General features: G+C 45.1%; 1 protein-coding gene across 2 annotated transcripts in view; it reads right to left on the reverse strand.

Annotated features, from left to right (window-relative positions):
- Window positions 1-21,060, reverse strand: part of LOC126272036 (guanine nucleotide-binding protein G(o) subunit alpha) — a 929,986-nt gene that overhangs the window by 460,595 nt on the left and 448,331 nt on the right. The window contains exon 1 of one of the 2 annotated variants that reach the window (XM_049974549.1): window positions 998-1,121. The exons of the other annotated variant lie outside the window; for it this stretch is intronic. Within the exon in view, the coding sequence (XP_049830506.1) occupies window positions 998-1,115 (118 nt within the window). The 5' untranslated portion in view covers window positions 1,116-1,121. Of the gene's footprint in view, window positions 1-997; window positions 1,122-21,060 lie in introns of those variants that run through there. 2 annotated transcript variants of the gene reach the window in all.

Raw genomic sequence — 21,060 nt, forward strand, 5'->3', positions numbered from 1 at the left:
GGAATTTCCACCCACGAGACAAGGAGAGCACAGTATCTAGAGGGCATAAAAAGACAACTGAAGGGAAAGAGAGGCGGACTAAGACAAATGCTGATATACTATTTAAAAATAATGTAAACTTCCGCTGCACTCAAAAAAGAGAATACATTATCGAAACTATTTGGGTTACGCACGAAAAAAGAATACCTTTCGATAGGCTAATTCAGTCTCATTTTCGTGTTCTCTTGGAGGTTAGATAATTTTTGCATACGAAATCCGCGTGTGTGTTCTCCTGTCCCTCTTCGCCTGAGGCAGTCGCCTTCTTATGATGTTGTCGTATTGTGCCTCCACATTTGTCATAAATTAACACGCATGCAAAACATCATTCGCGGTGTGTATCATGACGCTTTCGCGTCTTTTTAGAAATTATGTTTATGCGGCTAAATTTCCGAAGTTTTATGGATGAGTCATTCGCGTTGTATGGTTACACGAAATCGTCTTTGTACCATGCTATCGTTAAACGTAAACAAACACCGTGTTGTATGTGTGTAAAATTCCACGGAGTAAAGGGGGCAAGTGCGTTTACAACAACAAAGGACACGGCGGGGAAAGTGCGTTAGAATGACGCACACGCACATATCGTACTAAAAATTTATGAAGTAACCATAAAAATCGAAAAGGAGTGAATTCTCGAAACGCGTTGCGCTACCCACGCTGATGAAGTAAGTTTATCGTTTAAATGAAAATGATGCAACAGCTTACAAACAGCTGGATACCGGTAACTAATGAAAAATGTAATAGCGTGAACAGCACCGCGGTTTGCTAGTCGTTGGGACCACACGTTTGTAACATTGTCATTCCCAGCGAAGAAAGAATAAATATCAAAGGACTGAGCGGAGTTCCAACACGAGACCTTAGCGTCGGTACTGTGACACTGTAACCACCGTGCCGGCGAGCAACGAAAGTGGTGCGGCTGCCGCGCGGGTTGCCTACGCGCGAGGCGGGCGCGCTGACGCACCGAGCAGCAGCAGCTTGACGTCCCTGGCGGCGCGCTCGCGCTCCTCGCGCAGCGCCTTCTCGATCTGGCGGCTGCGGTCGGCGGCGGCGCGCTCCTCTGCCGAGGCGCGGCAGCCCATGGCGAGGCTGAGCAGCCCGCCGGCCGCGCGCCGGCCCCCGCCGCCTCCGCCCCCGGCGGCGCCGCCCCCGCTGGGGCCGGCCGCGGACGCCTTGCTGCCGCCCGTCGCCAGCGTGCCGTCTGTAGGGCGCCGAGCCGCGCAGCACCGACCCGCGACGAATCGATGTGGACTCCGGCGGTCGACTGCGCCGCCGCTCGCCGCCGCCGCCCGGGGCGAAGCGCCGCTGCGCGCGCACCGCCGCGCCTGGGGTAGGTCCGCGTCCGGAGGCGGACGAGCACGGGGTTCATCGATCCGGACAGCCCGTGGGCGGCGGCGGCGGCGACGCTCGCTTTCGCCTCTACTGCGTGCCCGCCACAGTCACAGTACTGCAGCGTGTACACACTCACTCACACACAAACCTTATAACGACGTCTTCAGGAAACGTGCGCCTACAAGATTAATTTCGATACTCTCCTAGCCCACAAAGATTTCTATTTTTATTGGAAGAGGAATTTACATTTTCACTACGTTTTCCCTGCAGTTAACCTAGGTTTAGAGCGTTTATAAAGATGTGCAGAGTCAGCTGAGGGATACGCAGTGGTATAACTACATACGCGCAGGAACGTTATCAGACACGAGCATACTCCTGTTGAACTTGCCGGCGGGTGGTATTGCGTCATCTCCGAACTCTCCTTCTCCGTATACTCGGTGATTCGACTTGTGACCGAGCGAGGTGGCGCAGTGGTTCGCACACTGGACTCGCATTCGGAAGGACGACGGTTCAATCCCGTCTCCAGCCATCCTGATTTAGGTTTTCCGTGATTTCCCTAAATCGTTTCAGGCAAATGCCGGGATGGTTCCTTTGAAAGGGCACGGCCGATTTCCTTTTCAAACCTTCCCTAACCCGAGCTTGCGCTCCGTCTCTAATGACCTCGTTGTCGACGAGACGTTAAACACTAACCACCACCGCCTCGACTTGTGAGACTCTGCCAGAGCCCGGTTAACTGAAAACACGTCGTTTGAATCTGTAGTCAGGTACAAAGAAAAACGAGCACAGCCGTTGGTCATGGCGACAGATACAAACGAAGAGAATGACTGGTGGGTTAGCAGTGAATATGGTTCTGTATTGAAACTTCCTGGCAAATTAAAACTATGCGCCGAACCGAGACTCGAATTCGGGATCTCTGAAGCTGTGAGGACGGGTAGTGAGTTGTGCTTGTGTTGCTCAGTAGGTCGAGTACTTGACCGCGAAAGGCAAAGGTCCCGAGTTCGAGCCTCGGTCTGACACGCAGTTTTAATCTGCCAGGAAGTTTCATATCAGCGCACATTCCGTAGCAGAGTGAAAATCTCATTCTGGTTCTGTGTTGTTTACATCTGTGCACACCTATATACAAAAGTATACATCTACTATGTATTTGTATAGACACAACCAAAAACCCGTGGGTGAAGAGCATTCTCTAAAATGCCCTTAAGTGCTATTTATTTCTTTATTGCAAATCTAAAGACCTGTACCTGACATTTTAAAATAGGTCATACGTGCGGTGTCACCGCAAGGCACCACACTGGCTAGGTTGTAGGCTTCAAATCGGCCGCTGTCCGTCAGTACAAATCGGACCCACGAGTCGCCACTGTTGACGCTAGCAGACCGAGCGCCGCCACTCGGCTGGTCTTACGAGACAAGCTAGCGAACTGCCCAGTTCTACAGCCGACTTTAATAGGAATGGTTCACTTGTTATAGTTCCAGAGGTCTCATTTGCAGAGATGCTAGTTAGCACAGCCTTCAGCTAAGGCAGTAGTTACGACCTAGCCAGGCGCCACATACAGTTTATGCACTGACAATTGATCTATATGTGTGAAGCAATCAGAATTGTAAAGAAGTATTCGCAGTTCACTCTATAACTGCACTTCTATTATTGTACAAAGTCAAAATCGACGTTAAACGCTGATGCTGAATTAAAGCTAAGTATTTAATTGTATTCCTGTCTACTAACTTCCTAATCACCTAAGATGTTCCAGATATATCCCGTCAAGTATAGTTCGTTGATCCTCACGTCAGCCTACGTGATCAACGCGTGCAATTAATGGCCACACCTCGTGATCATACTAAGAGTCACATTGCGTGACTCTGCCGGGTCACCCTTTTTCCACGAGCCCCACAGTTCCGCCTCATACACAACAATACAAAAAAATGGCTCTGAACACTATGGGACTTAACATCTATGGTCATCAGTCCCCTAGAACTTAGAACTACTTAAATCTAACTAACCTAAGGACAGCACACAACACCCAGCCATCACGAGGCAGAGAAAATCCCTGACCCCGGCGGGAATCGAACCCGGGAACCCGGGCGTGGGAAGCGAGAACGCTTCCGCACGACCACGAGATGCGGGCACACAACAATACACTTTACACTTTTCGTTAGTCATCTTTTGTAGTTTCTGTCTTGTTTTTATGTACAATATTTGAAACGGAGTAAATTCCTTTTTAAAATTAAAGTAATTTGAGGTTGAAATATAAATATTTTTTTTTTATATTGAATGTAAAAATATGATGGTATAGACGAGAGAAACGTTAGTGTTATCACTGGTTGTGACTTATTGTGCTTATTCCAGCTGTTGACTGCCAGCCACAACAAAATACTTTACAGTTAGCAGTAGGGAAATAGTATTGCTAATCCTATGCATTAGTATTAGGGATTCATCCATGTACAACACTGTGCGATCTTGGTAGACTGCCAAGATGTCACACTACATTTACTCTAGTGTTCGCTGTCCGGAAGTATTATTTGACAGCGCATTTTGGCACGTTATGTCTGATTAATACACTCCTGGAAATTGAAATAAGAACACCGTGAATTCATTGTCCCAGGAAGGGGAAACTTTATTGACACATTCCTGGGGTCAGATACATCACATGATCACACTGACAGAACCACAGGCACATAGACACAGGCAACAGAGCATGCACAATGTCGCCACTAGTACAGTGTATATCCACCTTTCGCAGCAATGCAGGCTGCTATTCTCCCATGGAAACGATCGTAGAGATGCTGGATGTAGTCCTGTGGAACGGCTTGCCATGCCATTTCCACCTGGCACCTCAGTTGGACCAGCGTTCGTGCTGGACGTGCAGACCGCGTGAGACGACGCTTCATCCAGTCCCAAACATGCTCAATGGGGGACAGATCCGGAGATCTTGCTGACCAGGGTAGTTGACTTACACCTTCTAGAGCACGTTGGGTGGCACGGGATACATGCGGACGTCCATTGCCCTGTTGGAACAGCAAGTTCCCTTGCCGGTCTAGGAATGGTAGAACGATGGGTTCGATGACGGTTTGGATGTACCGTGCACTATTCAGTGTCCCCTCGACGATCACCAGAGGTGTACGGCCAGTGTAGGCGATGGCTCCCCACGCCATGATGCCGGGTGTTGGCCCTGTGTGCCTCGGTCGTATGCAGTCCTGATTGTGGCGCTCACCTGCACGGCGCCAAACACGCATACGACCATCATTGTCACCAAGGCAGAAGCGACTCTCATCGCTGAAGACGACACGTCTCCATTCGTCCCTCCATTCACGCCTGTCGCGACACCACTGGAGGCGGGCTGCACGATGTTGGGGCGTGAGCGGAAGACGGCCTAACGGTGTGCGGGACCGTAGCCCAGCTTCATGGAGACGGTTGCGAATGGTCCTCGCCGATACCCCAGGAGCAACAGTGTCCCTAATTTGCTGGGAAGTGGCGGTGCGGTCCCCTACGGCACTGCGTAGGATCCTACGGTCTTGGCGTGCATCCGTGCGTCGCTGCGGTCCGGTCCCAGGTCGACGGGCACGTGCACCTTCCGCGGACCACTGGCGACAACATCGATGTACTGTGGAGACCTCACGCCCCACGTGTTGAGCAATTCGGCGGTACGTCCACCCGGCCTCCCGCATGCCCACTATACGCCCTCGCTCAAAGCCCGTCAACTGCACATACGGTTCACGTCCACGCTGTCGCGGCATGCTACCAGTGTTAAAGACTGCGATGGAGCTCCGTATGCCACGGCAAACTGGCTGACACTGACGGCGGCGGTGCACAAATGCTACGCAGCTAGCGCCATTCGACGGCCAACACCGCGGTTCCTGGTGTGTCCGCTGTGCCGTGCGTGTGATCATTGCTTGTACAGCCCTCTCGCAGTGTCCGGAGCAAGTATGGTAGGTCTGACACACCGGTGTCAATGTGTTCTTTTTTCTATTTCCAGGAGTGTAATTCTGTATGTCTTTTTTACTATTGTATCTCATCTCATCTCATGTTCCTGTTCCTCCCCTTCATTGTCACTGCTGTCGCTATTACAATAAATTTACAGCAATCTTTGAAAACGTCACAGTAATTAACGATAAGACTTGGTCGCAAGTTGCCATAATCAAAAGAATACTGAAATGGCGCGTTTTTTGGTCACAAGGTCATAACAATGACGTTGCTCTGTGTCCAGTTTTCATTTGACGGAGCGTTTATTTTTTATCACGGTGGAGATGGAGTCAACAAGAATACAATCACTTTGTAGATACTGGATAAAATTTGGATATTTTTCGTCTGAAGCATGGACTGCAGCATCGAACTTATTCCAGATATCACTCTTCTTCTAACGGAGCACATTTGCACACGTGTAGCTGCATCGCTTAGTTTTCGTCTAACACCCTCCACAGTCTCACAAAATTCTGCTTCGTTAGAGGCTATCCGATACCGACAATCGGTCATTTCGACTTAATGGTACTTGACAACAAATGGCTCTGAGCACTACGGGACTTAACTTCTGAGGTCATCAGTCCCCTAGAACTTAGAACCACTTAAAACTAACTAACCATGCCCGAGGCAGGATTCGAACCTGCGACCGTAGCGGTCGCTCGGTTCCAGACTGTAGCGCCTAGAACCGCTCGGCCACAACGGCCGACACTTGACAACAGCATGACTGTTCACTCAAATTATGCACTAAGTCACGACTAGCCTTACACACTTGCGCATTTCTGTACGAGGGAATGAGTCCACTAGTAGGAAGTGATGGTAGCGCCACCGTTGTCCGACTAGGAATACTCGCTGAACAGCAGCGGGAAGGGACCCAGTGTAACAGTGACGTAGCAGCGGTGCCTTGATTCCTAATGTACGCAACCCTCAACATTAGACTCGTACTCATCTGTTTGTGAACTCTCAACCGAGTCCGCTCAGGATACGGTGGCCGTTGCGCACTGACGAGTTTTTGTCCAAAGCCCTGGGCGAGTTCATTCGTTTGTTCAAAAGGGGAGTCCAACATTGGCCGCTTTAAGCCGGTCAGCGACGCGCTGCGATGATAGAATCGATTCCCGGCGGGGTCAGGGATTTTCTCTGGCTCGTGATGGCTGGGTGTTGTGTGATCTCCTTAGGTTAATTAGGTTTAAGTAGTTCTAAGTTCTAGGGGACTGATGACCATAGTGCTCAGAGCCATTTGAACCATTTGATAGAACCGAGGTGCACGCCACGAAATACAAGTGATTTTACCCGAACTCTTCGGTTAAAAAAAAAAATCATTTTTGCCTCAGTTATAGCTTCATGATGACGTTCCCATGATTTCTTTAGTGGTCATAGATACTGTGATATTTGCATTTAAGTCAGACAATGCGAGTAATTTGAAAAAAGTTTGCAATGAAAGATAGGCATCGCTATGATTTGCGTTTGTTGCACATTATATGTTAAGTTGCTGCTTTTGAAATTTAGGTAACATATTTTAGTTTTCTTTAGACTTGGGTGAAGGCCTATCTGTTACCTTTTTCGAAAACAATTGATCTGATGTAGCACACTCATTTGCGGTCGGGTGTGCCAGTAATAAAGCCAAAATGAAATATCCATAACTTCCCTCATATTGCATTGGCGGTTTGAGACATCTAAATGAAATTTTGTACATGAGAACACGCAAAGAACAGAGTATTTTGTCGTATGATTATTATGCAAAACTCATGATCCACGGTGTAATTCCACTAACTAAGGACTTATTGGATGAGGGAACGTAATTTTTAAGGGTCATCGAAAGACGATGAAACGAGAAATGCTTTGCATTTTGAAACAGCATAAGTGAAGACATTACACCTTTATTTTTTGTACCGAGGATGTTCAAAATGGCTCTGAGCACTATGGAACTTTACTTTTGAGGTCATCAGTCCCCTAGAACTTAGAACTACTTAAACCTAACTAACCTAAAGACATCACACAGATCCACGCCCGAGGCAGGATTCGAGCCTGTGACCGAAGCGGTCGCGCGGTTCCAGATTGGAGCGCCTAAAACCGCTGGGCCACACAGGCCGGCAAGCAAAGTTTAATATGGCAACAAGAGAACTGTACGTTTGACTCAAAATAAGCCACTCATCACGCTTTGCTGAAATTTACAAATGGATAACAGGCCAGGAGAAAATAGATCGCAGCTTTAGTTCCATTTTCCATACTGACCAAAGCAGAGGAGACAGGAGACCTTTTTGAAAGGTCACGACGCAAGTGTGCGCATGGAGGGGCTCCACTTAATATTCATGAAAAATATGAGCGTAGGCTTCAGTCTAGGACAGTACTTCGCCTTCAGCGCTCGCCGTCTCACCTACAGCTCCCGCTTGCAACGGTCACCACCACCGCTCTCGCCACGCGCATCCACCGGTCACGTTATTCTGCGTGCACCCCACGCTGGTGCACTTAGCAGCCACAGGGCAATCAGCTATGCATTGAGTATGCCCATCCTCATTTTCAGTGTAAATCTGGAATGATGGCTTTCCCAAGTTGCAGCGTACGGATTCTGAGTGGCACGTACATAGGTAGTGCGATTATTGAGCATTCCGTCCCTGGTGAAACGGTCTTCATCCGAGAAACGTATGAAACATATAACTGAAAATCACCATACAGCGCTGAGATCGGAAGTCGGCAGGCGTCGGCTGGCCGCAATGGCCGAGCGGTTCTAGGCGCTACAGTCTGGAACAGCGCGACTTCTACGGTCGCAGGTTCGAATCCCGCCTCGGGCATGGATGTGTGCGATGTCCTTAGGTTAGTTAGGTTTAAGTAGGTCTAAGTTCTAGGGGACTGATGACCTTAGCAGTTAAGTCCCATAGTGCTCAGAGCCATTTTCAGCAGGTGTCAGTAGTTCAATGCAGCAACTGTTTCCGCATTATTTTTCACAGATTACTGTGAGCAACAAACACTTCCCGTGAAACTTAGGGTACTGATTGATGGTTCCTCCACCAGTGCGGTCAGATAGGAGGTTTGTATAGTTCGTACTTCGCCTCTGTCTTTTTACCGTATTCCACTTGCCTTGTCTCCCTTGACCGTTGGAAAAGTCGCGGAAATACTGTGTCCATCAGAAGCCACCTATGAGGTGTTTTGCCCACTAAAGCCAGTCAGCTCCCCAGCATTTTCGATTTGCTTTTTGTGCACGAATATCGTGCCTGCTAATTCTATAACCAGATACAAGGCCATTTCACTCGGCCTGATCGGCTGTATTATCTGGCAAATTGAACTGCTGTCGTAACAAGTGTGCCAGCACCATCGTGCTTACTCCTGAGAAATAGGGAGTGGAGAGGGGGTGCAATAACAGGGTACACACCCGTACCCTCGAAAGTATAGTGCTGTCACACCCTACAAGACTGTACACCATTGTCCTAAATAGCGCAACCGAATACTAGCCTGCACTTTTGTTTGATAATATTCTTCGAGAACCACTACTCTAACAGAATTTATAAACGTAAACACCACTCACAGATTAGTTCTTACGCCTGTTCCGAGAAGCCGACTGGTGTCTAATAGGCAGGACAAGGAGCGATCAATGATCGTGGGACATGTGACCCGTATGTCGCCAATCTCTCCAGCCGTTGTTGCCAGAAGATGAATCCTGATGATGCCGCTGCTTCTTTATTCAAATAGATCCTTATTTGGCCTCAGGATGTTGAGTGGGACCCATTCCACACCTCCTTTGCTCAGAAAAAAACTGAGGAGGTACCGAAGATCGAAAACGAGTTCCTATTGGACCGAAGAGAGGGATGATAGCCACTCTCCTACGGAGCCGATCGTGCAGGATACATGAACCCAAGTTCTCTGTAAATAACTGGTCATTATAATCCTGATGCTTAATTTTTTCGCAAAAATTTGTTGTAGAATACATTTTTCGGAAATGTGATACCTCGTTTATTCTGACACCTTTTAAAACGAAACCCCATAGACAATAGTTTTTATCACAGTACCTTTGCCGAGAAACTCAATTCTTGGCGAAAAATCTGTGAAAGTTTTTAATAAGTTGATATTTCTTTGTATTGTTGATAATAACGCAGAAGGTACTGCCGAATAACACATCCATAATGGTAAAGGTAGCAATTGTAAAATACAGGGAGCGAAAAGTTATTTACGGCTTGTACAGAGACCAGGCGTCAGTTATAAGAGTTGAGGGACATGAAAGGGAAGCAGTAGTTGAGAACACAGTGAGACAGGGATGTAGTCTCAGATGGCTCAAATTGCTCTGAGCACTATAGGACTAAATATCTGAGGTCATCAGTCCCCTAGAACTTAGAACAACTTAAACCTAACTAACATAAGGACAGCACACACATCAATGCCGGAGGCAGGATTCGAACCTGCGAACGTAGCGGGCGCGCGGTTCCAGACTGAAGCGCCTAGAACGGCTCGCCACTGCGGCCGGCGGTTGTAGCCTATCCCGATGTTATTCAACTGTATATTGACCATGCAGTAAAGGAAAGCAAAGAAAAAATTGGAGTAGGAATTAAATCTTAGAGAAAAGAATTAAAAAATTTTAAGATTTACCGTTGACATTGTAATTTTATCACAGACAGCAAAACACTTGGAAGAGCAGCCGAACGGAATAGACAGTGTCTTGACAGGAGGATATAAGATGAACATAAAAAAATTTAAACAAGGATAATGGAATGTAGTGGAATTAAATGAGGTGATGGCAAGGAAAGTTGATTAGGCTAGACAAAGTAGTAGATGAGTTTTGCTAAATAACTGATGATGGCCGAAGTAGAGAGGATATAAAGTGTAGATTGGCAGTGGCAGGAAAAGCATTTCGCAAGAAGAGAAATTTATTAACAGCGAATATAGATTTAAGTATTTGGACGTCATTCGTGAAGGTATTTGTCTGGAGTGCAGCCGTGTACGGAAGTGAGACATTGGCGATAAACAGTATAGAGAAAGAAGCTTTCAAAATGTCGTGCTACAGAAGAACGTTGAAGAGGTAATGAATAGAATTGGGGAGACAGGAAATTGGTGGAACAACTTGACCGAAAGAAGGGATCAGTTGATAGGACACATTCTGAGACATTAGGGATAACCAGTTTAGCACTGAAGGGAAGTGTGCGTGTGTGTGTGTGTGGGTGGGTGGGGGCGTGGGGGAGGGGGGAATCGAGAGGGAGAGGTACAGTAAGCAGATTCAGAAAGATGTAGGCTGCAGCAGTTATTCAGAGATTAAGAGGTTCGTATACAGAATAGAGTAGCGTTGAGAGCTGTATGAAACCAGTCTTCCAACTGAAGACAACAACAACATTGGTGTGAACCCCGAGATAGGAGACAGCGTCCAGAGAGACGCAACCTACTCGTCACCAGTCACCACAGAGAGCACACACAACACTTCCGTCATACGTCATTCAAATAATTCCCAAGTGGACGTCAGTCCGCCAGACGCCGATGCAAGCGGACAAACGGGTTCTCTCAGTCAGTATCATCACCCAGCATCAGCGTCTGTATTCGGTGTATCATCTGTGCCTCAAGAGAACAGCAGGACTTGTCTCCCATAGTCGACCAGAGGAGAGAAACCGGAGACTCTGTTACATGAGTCATAGTTTACTGGATACAGGACTGAATCAGTGTATATTTCCACGTAGCATCCTCATATTTTAGTTGAGTGTTTCGAAGCTTGTAATAATAAATTATTGTAAAATGTTGCTAATGATGTTGCCATAATGTCTGCTGTAGTTCTTCTAATCCTAATTGGCCCTGTGGCGAGACTGTATAGTTACTGCGTGCAAACGAGCAACCTCAATAACAAAAAAAAAAAAAAAAAAAAAAAAAAAAAAAAAAAAAAAAAAAAATTGTTCAAATGGCTCTGAGCACTATGGGACTCAACTGCTGTGGTCATCAGTCCCCTAGAACTTAGAACTACTTAAACCTAACTAACCTAAGGACCTCACACACATCCATGCCCGAGGCAGGATTCGAACCTGCGACCGTAGCAGTCGCACGGTTTCTGACTGCGCGCCTAGAACCGCGAGACCACCGCGGCCGGCTCAATAACAACAACTACTTGCGGTGGGAGGGGGGTGGGTTCTCTTCCTGCCACTAATAGATTGGACGCCAAGAGCATTTTGTGAGCACAACACCCATCATCAGTGAGATATTTACTGTGTGCATGTTACTTCTTGCGTTTTATGGTAAGTGCTTCAGTTTCACTCATCTGAGCATCGTGTCCTTCATGCCGTAATTTTCCGTCCATCAACTTAGTCACCTTTAGTACTCTGCTTTTTCCTCTTCAAATCACCAACACATTTAATGACGTTAACGTCATGTCACCGCGCCTTTTCCCACGTCTCTTCGTGTGCTTGCACTGCGAGGTTTACAACGTGAACTACTCCGAGCGGGAACGTGGCTGTACCTAGTCACGCGACCTAGTTACTGCCCGCTATGGCCAAATATATAACTCTATTTATCGAGTAATAACATCTTTCAGTCCTCCCGAGTCGGCCCTTCCTTCCGTGCTTCGGACGCTTCCGTGCCGACGCGCAAAATCCCACTTGCGCCCGCGGCCGGAAGTCACCAGCACTTCTCTTTTACCAAAACGTTTTTCTTGATATTGCCAGTCTATGCTTTAAATCTTCTCTACTTCGGCCTCCGTCAGTTATTTTGATGTCCAAATAACAAAACTCTTCTATTTCTTTTATCGTCTCATTTCCTAATTTAATTTCCTCAGCATCGCCTGATTCGATTCGTCTGCATTCCATTGCCCTCGTTTTACTTGCGCTGATATCCATCTCATCTCATAATCCCCATTTCAAAGCACTAATCATTCTGTTCAACTAATCCTCTAAGTCCTTTCCCGTGTATGACAGAATTACAATATCATTATCAAACCTCAAAATTTTTGTTTCTTCTTGTTGAAAGTTTATTGCTTGCCCAAATTCGCTGTACGTAAATTTAATTGAATATAGATTAAATTAAACTGTAAAGTTAAACTGCAGATACTCAGTTTTATTTTTCAGTCCAATTTTCTTCATTCAGCCATCATCTTTTCTATTTTAAAAGAGCTTCTACTATGGTATATACTTACATGGATATGGTGTCTGTTCTTTCGGACGGACGTGTCCTGCATAATGTGACATCCTCTCGGCGGAGACAAAATAGTGAACGCGTTTTCTGACAGAGCGAAATGCATAGTGCGCCAGTGGTTTACACAACACATACAGGCCAACTGGTTCTGGACGAGTCTAAAGCGTTGTGCGCTGCGTTATAGTGAAGCAATTGCTACAAGTCGTGCAATATTCTTGTGTAAAATGGCTGCGAGGTGTGCTTTCACAAGTGTATTTCAGAGCAGAGGAAACTGAACTATTAATGGACGGATAAACTGATGACGAATAAATCTATACTACTCTTTCAACGTGTCTTCGTCGTAGATTAAGAGATTGCTAGTCAATATGTTCAACACACCCTCATTCTCTCCGTTCAGAAACTTCTTAGTGACAGGTTTTCTGCGCTTGGCGTAGATCTGGAGCAAATAATCCTCTTATTCATCGTCAATTAGACGTTTAGCTATCAGCAAACATAAGTTTCTTTTTCGTTTCACCCTTGCGATCCATCAATAATGTAAAGTAAATAAAATTAAAACTTTGCTTCAGGTAATAACACTCTTTGAAACTCTTCCCAGACAGCACGTGTGGACTGAATAGCTAATGCATTTGCCGTTTCCTTTTCTGGGAAAACACAGCGGACGATGTATTTAAGTTTTGATTGCCTGCCGACGTAAAACGCATGTCCTGTTCACTCGGCGCAAAACTGCTGCTTCTAGGAAAACCCAACTATAAAGGGCTGTCAAAAACAGTCCGGAAAGCTTGTGAGGATGTTACAGGGTAGGCTGTGCTGAGAAATAATTGTTAAGGAAACAATTCGATACGTTGCGCCGTTTCCAAGATAATTACGATTTAAATTAGCCGATCAGACCGTGGAGCGCGCAAATTCAAGCGGCCCACATGACACAATTGGTGTCAGTTGTTCTCATAGCGTAGAGACGGCGTACGACGATGCTCCACCTTTGGCACGGGTTCGACTCTTACTGCCGTCCCATACACAACTTTTTTATCGCTCTCTTGTTCGGTGTTATGAAACCAAACGGAGAACACGTTTGGTGACACAGTTCCTGGCGGGCCGCTTGAATTTGCGAGTGTAACGTCCTGGTGCGCTAACTTAAATCGTAATTAACTTGGAAACGGAGCAACGTATCGATTTTTTTCTTAACAATTATTTCTCAGCACAAAATACCCTGCAACACTCTTACAAGCTTTTCAATCTGTTTCTGATCATCATGTATAACTTATAGACTGACAGCAGCCGAGAAGCAATCTTGAAAAAAAAGAAAGAACTGTGTCAATAATGAATATAAACTTTAGTGTCATAACGTATTTTGTAAATGTGACAGTGAACCCCTGATTCGTTAAAGAATCCAACACTTCAAACTTCCGATTACTTTACGAATGTGTTAAAGTTTTAAATATTTGACGTTGAGCGTGTAAGTGAGCAAAAGTTTCATAAAGTTTTCAAAATATGCTTAAAGTTTGTTCGAAGCTGCTAAGTGCTCTCCTTATCAACACTAGATGAGTAAATTCTGGGTAAACTACGCACGCTGTAAGCCAAAGCAGTTTTCCACGCATCATAATGTTTGTGACATAACGTCTCGTGGACCATGTGTCGCAAAGTGGTATACTTTTGCGAGTGCTATATGCGGACACTGTCTGCAAAATGTGTTGCGGATACACTAGTAGTAAAGGACAAATAAATTAAACTGTCATGCTTAATGCGTCAGTTATACTGCATGAACTGCGAAAATTAAGGATATATCAAGAAGAATTATCCGATTTTTAAAAAATCGTATCTATTATGTCATTTCACGTATATGCGTGAACAACGTACTGTTGTAAAGAACAAACCCTTGAGTTTTACATGGTTCCCGCTAGATAGCATCAATGTGCGCCCACTTCAGTTCTAGTAAAAGTGGTGTCGGGACAACAGAAAGCGTTTTGTGTTCTACGTTTTGCGCAGTGCGAGTCAGTAATAACTGTTCAGCTTGACTTTCGTACTAGGTATGGTTTGGATCCTCCTACAGTGCACAGCATTAGATGATGGCATGAACAATTCCGAGAAACAGGATGTCTGTGTAAAGGCAAATCGCAGGCCCGCCCCGAATGTCTGACTCAGACGTCGAAAGCATCTGCCATATTTTCACAAGGAGACCGCAGAAATTTGATCGCCGTGCAGCTCGACAGCTCAACATGCCCCCAATGCCCGTCCGGCGTGTGTTGCGTCGACGTTTACACATGAAACTACACAAAATTCAGCTATTGCAAGCTCTTCGTGAAGGTGACAAACAACAACGTGTGGAGTTCTGTATTTTCGTTCTTGGCAAGATGGAGAGTGACAGTTGTCTTCCACGCTTAGTGTTTAGTGATGAGACAACATTCCATTTAAATGGAAAGGTGAACTGTCATAATGTGCTAATATGGGGTACGGAACAAAATTATGAAGTTCAACAACATGAGAGGGACTCTCCAAACTTTAATGTGTTTCGTGCAGTTTCATGGGAAAAGGTGTAAGGTCCCTTGTTCTTTGCCGAGAACACTGTTACAGGAAGCACATAACTCGATATGCTTGAGAACTTTCTTTTCCCGCAGTTGGAATTCATTCGAAACACTCCATTTACCAACAGGATGGCCAACCGCCACACTGACATGTGAAAGTGCGGGGATTTTTTAATCAAAATGGATTACTGAACGATGGATCGGTAGCATTGGACCAAATGATTATTGGGCTTCAAGGTCACCGGACCTGACTGTGATTACTTGTTGTGGGGTTTGATAAAGTGGTTCAAATGGCTCTAAGCACAATGGGACGTAACATCTGAGGTCATCAGTCCCCTAGACTGAAAGCAAACTAACCTAAGGACATCACACGTGCTAAGGGCATCACACACATCCATGCCCGAGGCAGGATTCGAACCTGCAACCGTAGCAGCAGCGCGGTGCCTGAGTGAAGCGCCTAGAACCGCTCGGCCACCACGACCGGCGCTTTATAAAATACTCTGTTTATGTGCCTCCGTTACCGACGACAATGAACGAACTGGCAGCTGTGGGAGCTGTAACTCAAAACATGCTCGCTACAGAGTGGAAACGATTTGAATACCGCATTGACATATGCCGTGCATCTCGAGGGGGGCGTATTGAACACCTATGAAAAGGTATGGAAAAAGAACTTTTTGAGTTTCCCATTCATCAAAAAAGAAAATTCATTGTGTATGTTTATTAGTTTCAGAAATATAGACGTTCCAAATAGGACGATTGTTTTTGATACACCATTTATAGTAAATAGTTAACATTTTTACTTTCTTCTTGCCATGGGGCGGTGTCAGTGAATAGCAGTTTCAGAAATGTTTGAAATTATGTGTAAAATTTGTTACAAGTCACTCTCGTTTTTCGAATACTGAATGAATAAAGTCCGGATATTTGCGCGCCATCAGTTACATTGCTTCAAGATATACACACAGCTTACAACTGTAATATTTAATTACTGTGATGAACCTTTCGCATAAGATTATGTCTCTTAAAGGGTAGATTATGCCATCATTTTAAATTTCTAAATACGGTGGTGTTGGGCAGTGTCTGAGTGCCGAAGCGTAAACGCTGCGCGAGGCGACCCTAGTACAGCATAGGCCGGCGATACGGAGGGCGCAGCTGCTCTGCGGAAGTCCTTGATGGACGTCACTCTCAAGAGAGCAGCAAGCAAAGCCTCCTATAAAGTCACCATTCTAGCTACGTGCCGCACGCCAAGGCGTGGTTACACAACGGCACTGGACCCGCGTCACAACTCGCGTGTTATTGTGTGCCGGGGTCCGTTATTTCCCTGAGGTAGACCCCACAGCGCCGGAATGCTTTTCGAAAGAGGCATAAAAATGTAATGCCTGAAACTTGTTGGCAGTTGCGAATATGGACAACCTTCAGCTGTATAATGAACTGACGACACTGAAAATTTGTGCCGGACCGGAACTCGAAACCGGATTTCCCACTTGACGCGAGTCGTGGTTTAATTCGGCTATTCGAATTCGCTTCACGGCCAGACCCAAACTTCCATGGGTTCGTATTCGCAGGTGCGACTAGATTTCTTATATTTCATAAAGCTGTGATCAGTGCAGTGCCCGTTCCTTTTTTTTTTTTTTCCTTATTAACCCTCCTAGCCGGCCGCGGTGCTCTCGCGGTTAAGGCGCTCAGTCCGGAACCGTGCGACTGCTACGGTCGCAGGTTCGAATCCTGCCTCGGGCATGGATGTGTGTGATGCCCTTAGGTTAGTTAGGTTTAAGTAGTTCTAAGTTCTAGGGGACTGATGACCACAGATGTTAAGTCCCATAGTGCTCAGAGCCGTTTGAACCATTTTAACCCTCCTATGCCTACGAATTCTGATACGAAAAACTACAACTTAAAAAAATGAAAACCAGGCGAAAATAATGGTGTGTAATTACCATCAATAACAAACAAAACACAAAGGGAATTAACGAAATTAAAGAAAACACCCTCCTGGCACAAAAAAAAAAAAATGCATTCGCGTCCCGCCAACTAGTGGGTAGACGCACTCTGAATTCAGGCATGTTCGAAGGACGTCTTCACGAAGAATATTGAATTTTGCCGGCACATTGGACCGACTCCTGGTATTATACAATGACACTGAAATCATTCCTTCGGACATGCATGCACTGCGATATCGTCATAAGACCATAATTTGGTTCAAATTGCTCTGAGCTCATATCGATGATATTTAGTTGAATGGTTCGCACGTTGACACTTGTTGATGGCCCAGCACTGAAATCTGCAGAAATTTGCAGAAGAGTTGTACTTCTGTCACGTTGAACGATTCTCTTCAGTCGTCGATGGTTCCGTTCTTGCAAGATCTTTTTCCGGCCGCAGTGACGTCGCGGATTTGATGTTTTACCGGATTCCTGATATTCACGATACACTCGTGAAATGGTCGTACGGAAAAATCCCCACTTTATCGCTACCTCGGAGACGATGTGTCCCAACGCTCGTGCGCCGACTGTAACACCACTTTCGAACTCATTTAAATCTTGATAACCTGCCACTGTAGCAGCAGTAATCGATCTAACAACTGCGCCGGACACTTGTCTTTTATGGGCGTTGCCGACCGCAGCGTCGTGTTATGCGTGTTTACGTATCTCTGTATTTGAATACGCCTATACCAATTTCTTTGGCGCTTCAATGTATTTTTATACTCTGTTAACTTCATCTACATTTACATCTACATGATTACTCTGCAATTCACATTTAAGTGCTTGGCAGAGGGTTCATCGAACCACAATCATACTATCTCTCTACCATTCCACTCCCGAACAGCGCGCGGCAAAAACGAACACCTAAACCTTTCTGTTCGAGCTCTGATTTCTCTTATTTTATTTTGATGATCATTCCTACCTATGTAGGATGGGGTCAACAAAATATTTTCGCATTCAGAAGAGAAAGTTGGTGATTGAAATTTCGTAAATAGATCTCGCCGCGACGAAAAACGTCTTTGCTTCAAAAACTTCCATCCCAACTCGCGTATAATATCTGCCACACTCTCTCCCTTATTCTTGAATTTGAAGACGGTTATAATGTTTGAAACTAGTCATTGAAAAAACAAATATATGCCATCAGAGAATGTTGTGATTTTTACAATATTTCTACCATTTACATTTAATATGCTAAGAAGATAGTAATAATAACATTCTAAGGAACGAAAGAACACATAAATGCAGCTCCTTCATTCCATACAGGACTTACTGGATAGAGCCTCGATAAGCTTTGATAACTGCTGGCGATACAACTATCATCCCATCTGGAAGCTGTCAGAACATCACTGTGTTAGGAACTGGGAACAGTGCTGATATCAATACAGCCATATGGTTGAAGAAACGTTAGCGGCTGCTGCCAACAGCACGCAGCGCCGGAAAGCGAACTTACAGAGGCGAGCTTCTGGCAATAATATATCCAGAATATTAACAGCAAAAATACTCTGTTGGGAGAAATGCCTATCATCATAATCAGACATTTTATGTGCAATGCTTCTTATTCATTAATAATTTATCAGGTAGTATCAGTCGCAGATTGTTTTCGAAGTTGATGTAGTTGCCTGTGAGGAAATTCTAACTGCTCGCAATAACAATAATGTCCAATTAGATCGAGACAGTATTTCACCTTGATTTAAAGCCTGGCAACATACTCCTACTGTGAAGAAATAAGCAGTTGTGCGCTTGGGGAAATGTAAAAAGATGGTCTTTTCTGACGACCCTCTCCAGAGACCTTCGCCGTTCCTTACAGAATTACAATCTCACTGCCTAACCTCAAAGTTTCTATTACTTCTCCCTGGAATTTATTTCCTTTGCCACATTTCTCCTTGGTTTCCTACAACACTTTCACTCCCTCCTCAACTACGGCTTCTCTTTCATGCCCTTAAGACTCTTATGACTGCAGTGTGGGTTCTTTACAAATTGTAGATGATTTTCTGTTCCCTGCATTTTACTCTTGCTGCCTTCAAAATTTCAAACAGTGTGTTCCAGTGAACATTATCAAATACTTTCTCTAAATCGACAAATGCTATAAAAGTATGTTTGCTTTTCTTCAGCTTGTCTTCTAAGATAATTCGTGGGATCAGAATTGTCTCGCGTGTTGCTACATTTTTCCGGAACGCAGACTGAAGTTCCTAGGAGACGGGTTCTGGAAACTTCTAGGGTCGCTGTTTCGCAGCCATGATTTATTAAACATATATTTCGTTAATATTCACGTCTGTCAGCACCCACCTTCTTTGGAATATTAATTATTACATTCTTCTTGAAGTCTGAGGGTATCTCGCTTGTCTGATATAGCTCGCTTACGAGGTGTAATAGTTTCGCCATGAGTTGCCTTCTCAAGGATATCAATAGTTCTGAGAAAATGTCGTCTACTCCAGGGAACATGTTTCGACTTTGGTCTTTCAGAGTAATGCCAAATCTTTCTGACGTATCATATCTCCCAACTGACATTCATTTTCTTCCTCTGTTCTTTCTATAGTAAGTAATAAGACAAACAATGAAAGACAGTTATCTCGAACGAATTATCAATACCAAATTATCATAGACGCCTCACACAAACAACATCGCAGCAAAAGCAAGGCGACGACTATGTCTCTTAAAATACATAAAGGATGCACAAACGGCGCTTCAGACTAACGTTAGTACATAAATATAAGACCTTCATTAGACCAGTTTTGGAATACGCTTCGCCTGTCTGGATGGCTAATCAAAGCCAAACAGAAAGATCTGAGCACAGAAAGAAGAATCTTAAGAACAGTGGAAAGATGTAGCACCCGGAGATGATAGATAAACTCCAGTGGAAGACTCTGCAGGAGAGACGCTCAGTAGCTCGGTACGGGCTTTTGTTAAAGTTTCTAGAACATACCTTCACCGAAGAGTCAAGCAGTATATTGTTCCCTCCTACGTATATCTCGCGAAGAGACCATGAGGATAAAATCAGAGATATTAGAGCCCACACAGAAGCATACCGACAATCCTTCTTTCCACGAACAATACGAGACTGGAATAGAAGGGAGAACCGATAGAGGTACTCAGGGTACCCTCCGCCACACAATGTCAAGGGGCTTGCGGAGTATGGATGTAGATGTAGATGTAGATAAACCAAACAAGGCCATACAGGAAGTAGCAAAGGTAAAATCTTTAAAACACCTATGCATCGAACTTGCTGGTAAAATCGGAGTGAACAGACAACGTGCGAATGCACTGATCACCGAACTATTTAATTACTCGCCACATATAATATCTAAGTGTATTACGAAAACAGACCAAGAATGCAACGAAAGAGAACTGCAAACAGGACTATCCAGCAACGCCAGTCATCTGTTATAAAGAAACCAAATAAGAAGAAATAGGAAATAACTAGCAAATCTTCTGGCCAGGAAATAATTTCATGAGAGGTTTTAGAGCGTTCCCTCGCCTGTAAGGTGATGCCAGGATTATAGCTTGCACCCTCCAACCAAAGCAAAATACTGATAAGAAAAAAGACAATACATTCAAAACACTCCTTCGTCCACACCAAAAAGGAAATGGTGCCAAAACAGAGAAAACACAAGCGCTCTCATCAACTCAGCATCTCCCTTCGGAATGGTGTAAGATGTAAGAAGGTCATCAAGTTTGTTCACATTATGTAGACCCTCTCTGCATTCCTTCCAACTTTCAGCCTGTCTTCTTTGATAGGAACGGGTTTTGCAGGCAAAGTAAAAGACTGGGATGCATCAAGTAGCAGCAGGTTACTGAGAAACTTCAGCCTGTCTGCAAAATACTTCTGTGGCTCATATTTGAATACTGCCCAAGTGTATTGGACTCACATGGGACGTGAGAGAAGAACGATGCGAGTGGTTACAGGTTTGTTTGGATGCCAACAGAATGTAACAGTAAAGCTGGCTTATCATTACCGGGAGACACCCGAAGAACCGAGCGAGTTGGTGCAGTGGTTACTGCACTGGACTCGCATTCGGGAGGACGACGATTCAATGCCGCGTCCGGCCATCCCGATTTAGGTTGTCCGTGATTTCCCTAAATCGCTCCAGGCTAATGCCGGGATGGTAACTTCAAAAAATCCAATGAGACCGATGACCTCGCTGTTTGGTCTCTTCCCCAAACAATC

Source organism: Schistocerca gregaria, chromosome 5 (assembly GCF_023897955.1).
Source record: "Schistocerca gregaria isolate iqSchGreg1 chromosome 5, iqSchGreg1.2, whole genome shotgun sequence".
Lineage (NCBI taxonomy): Eukaryota > Metazoa > Arthropoda > Insecta > Orthoptera > Acrididae > Schistocerca > Schistocerca gregaria.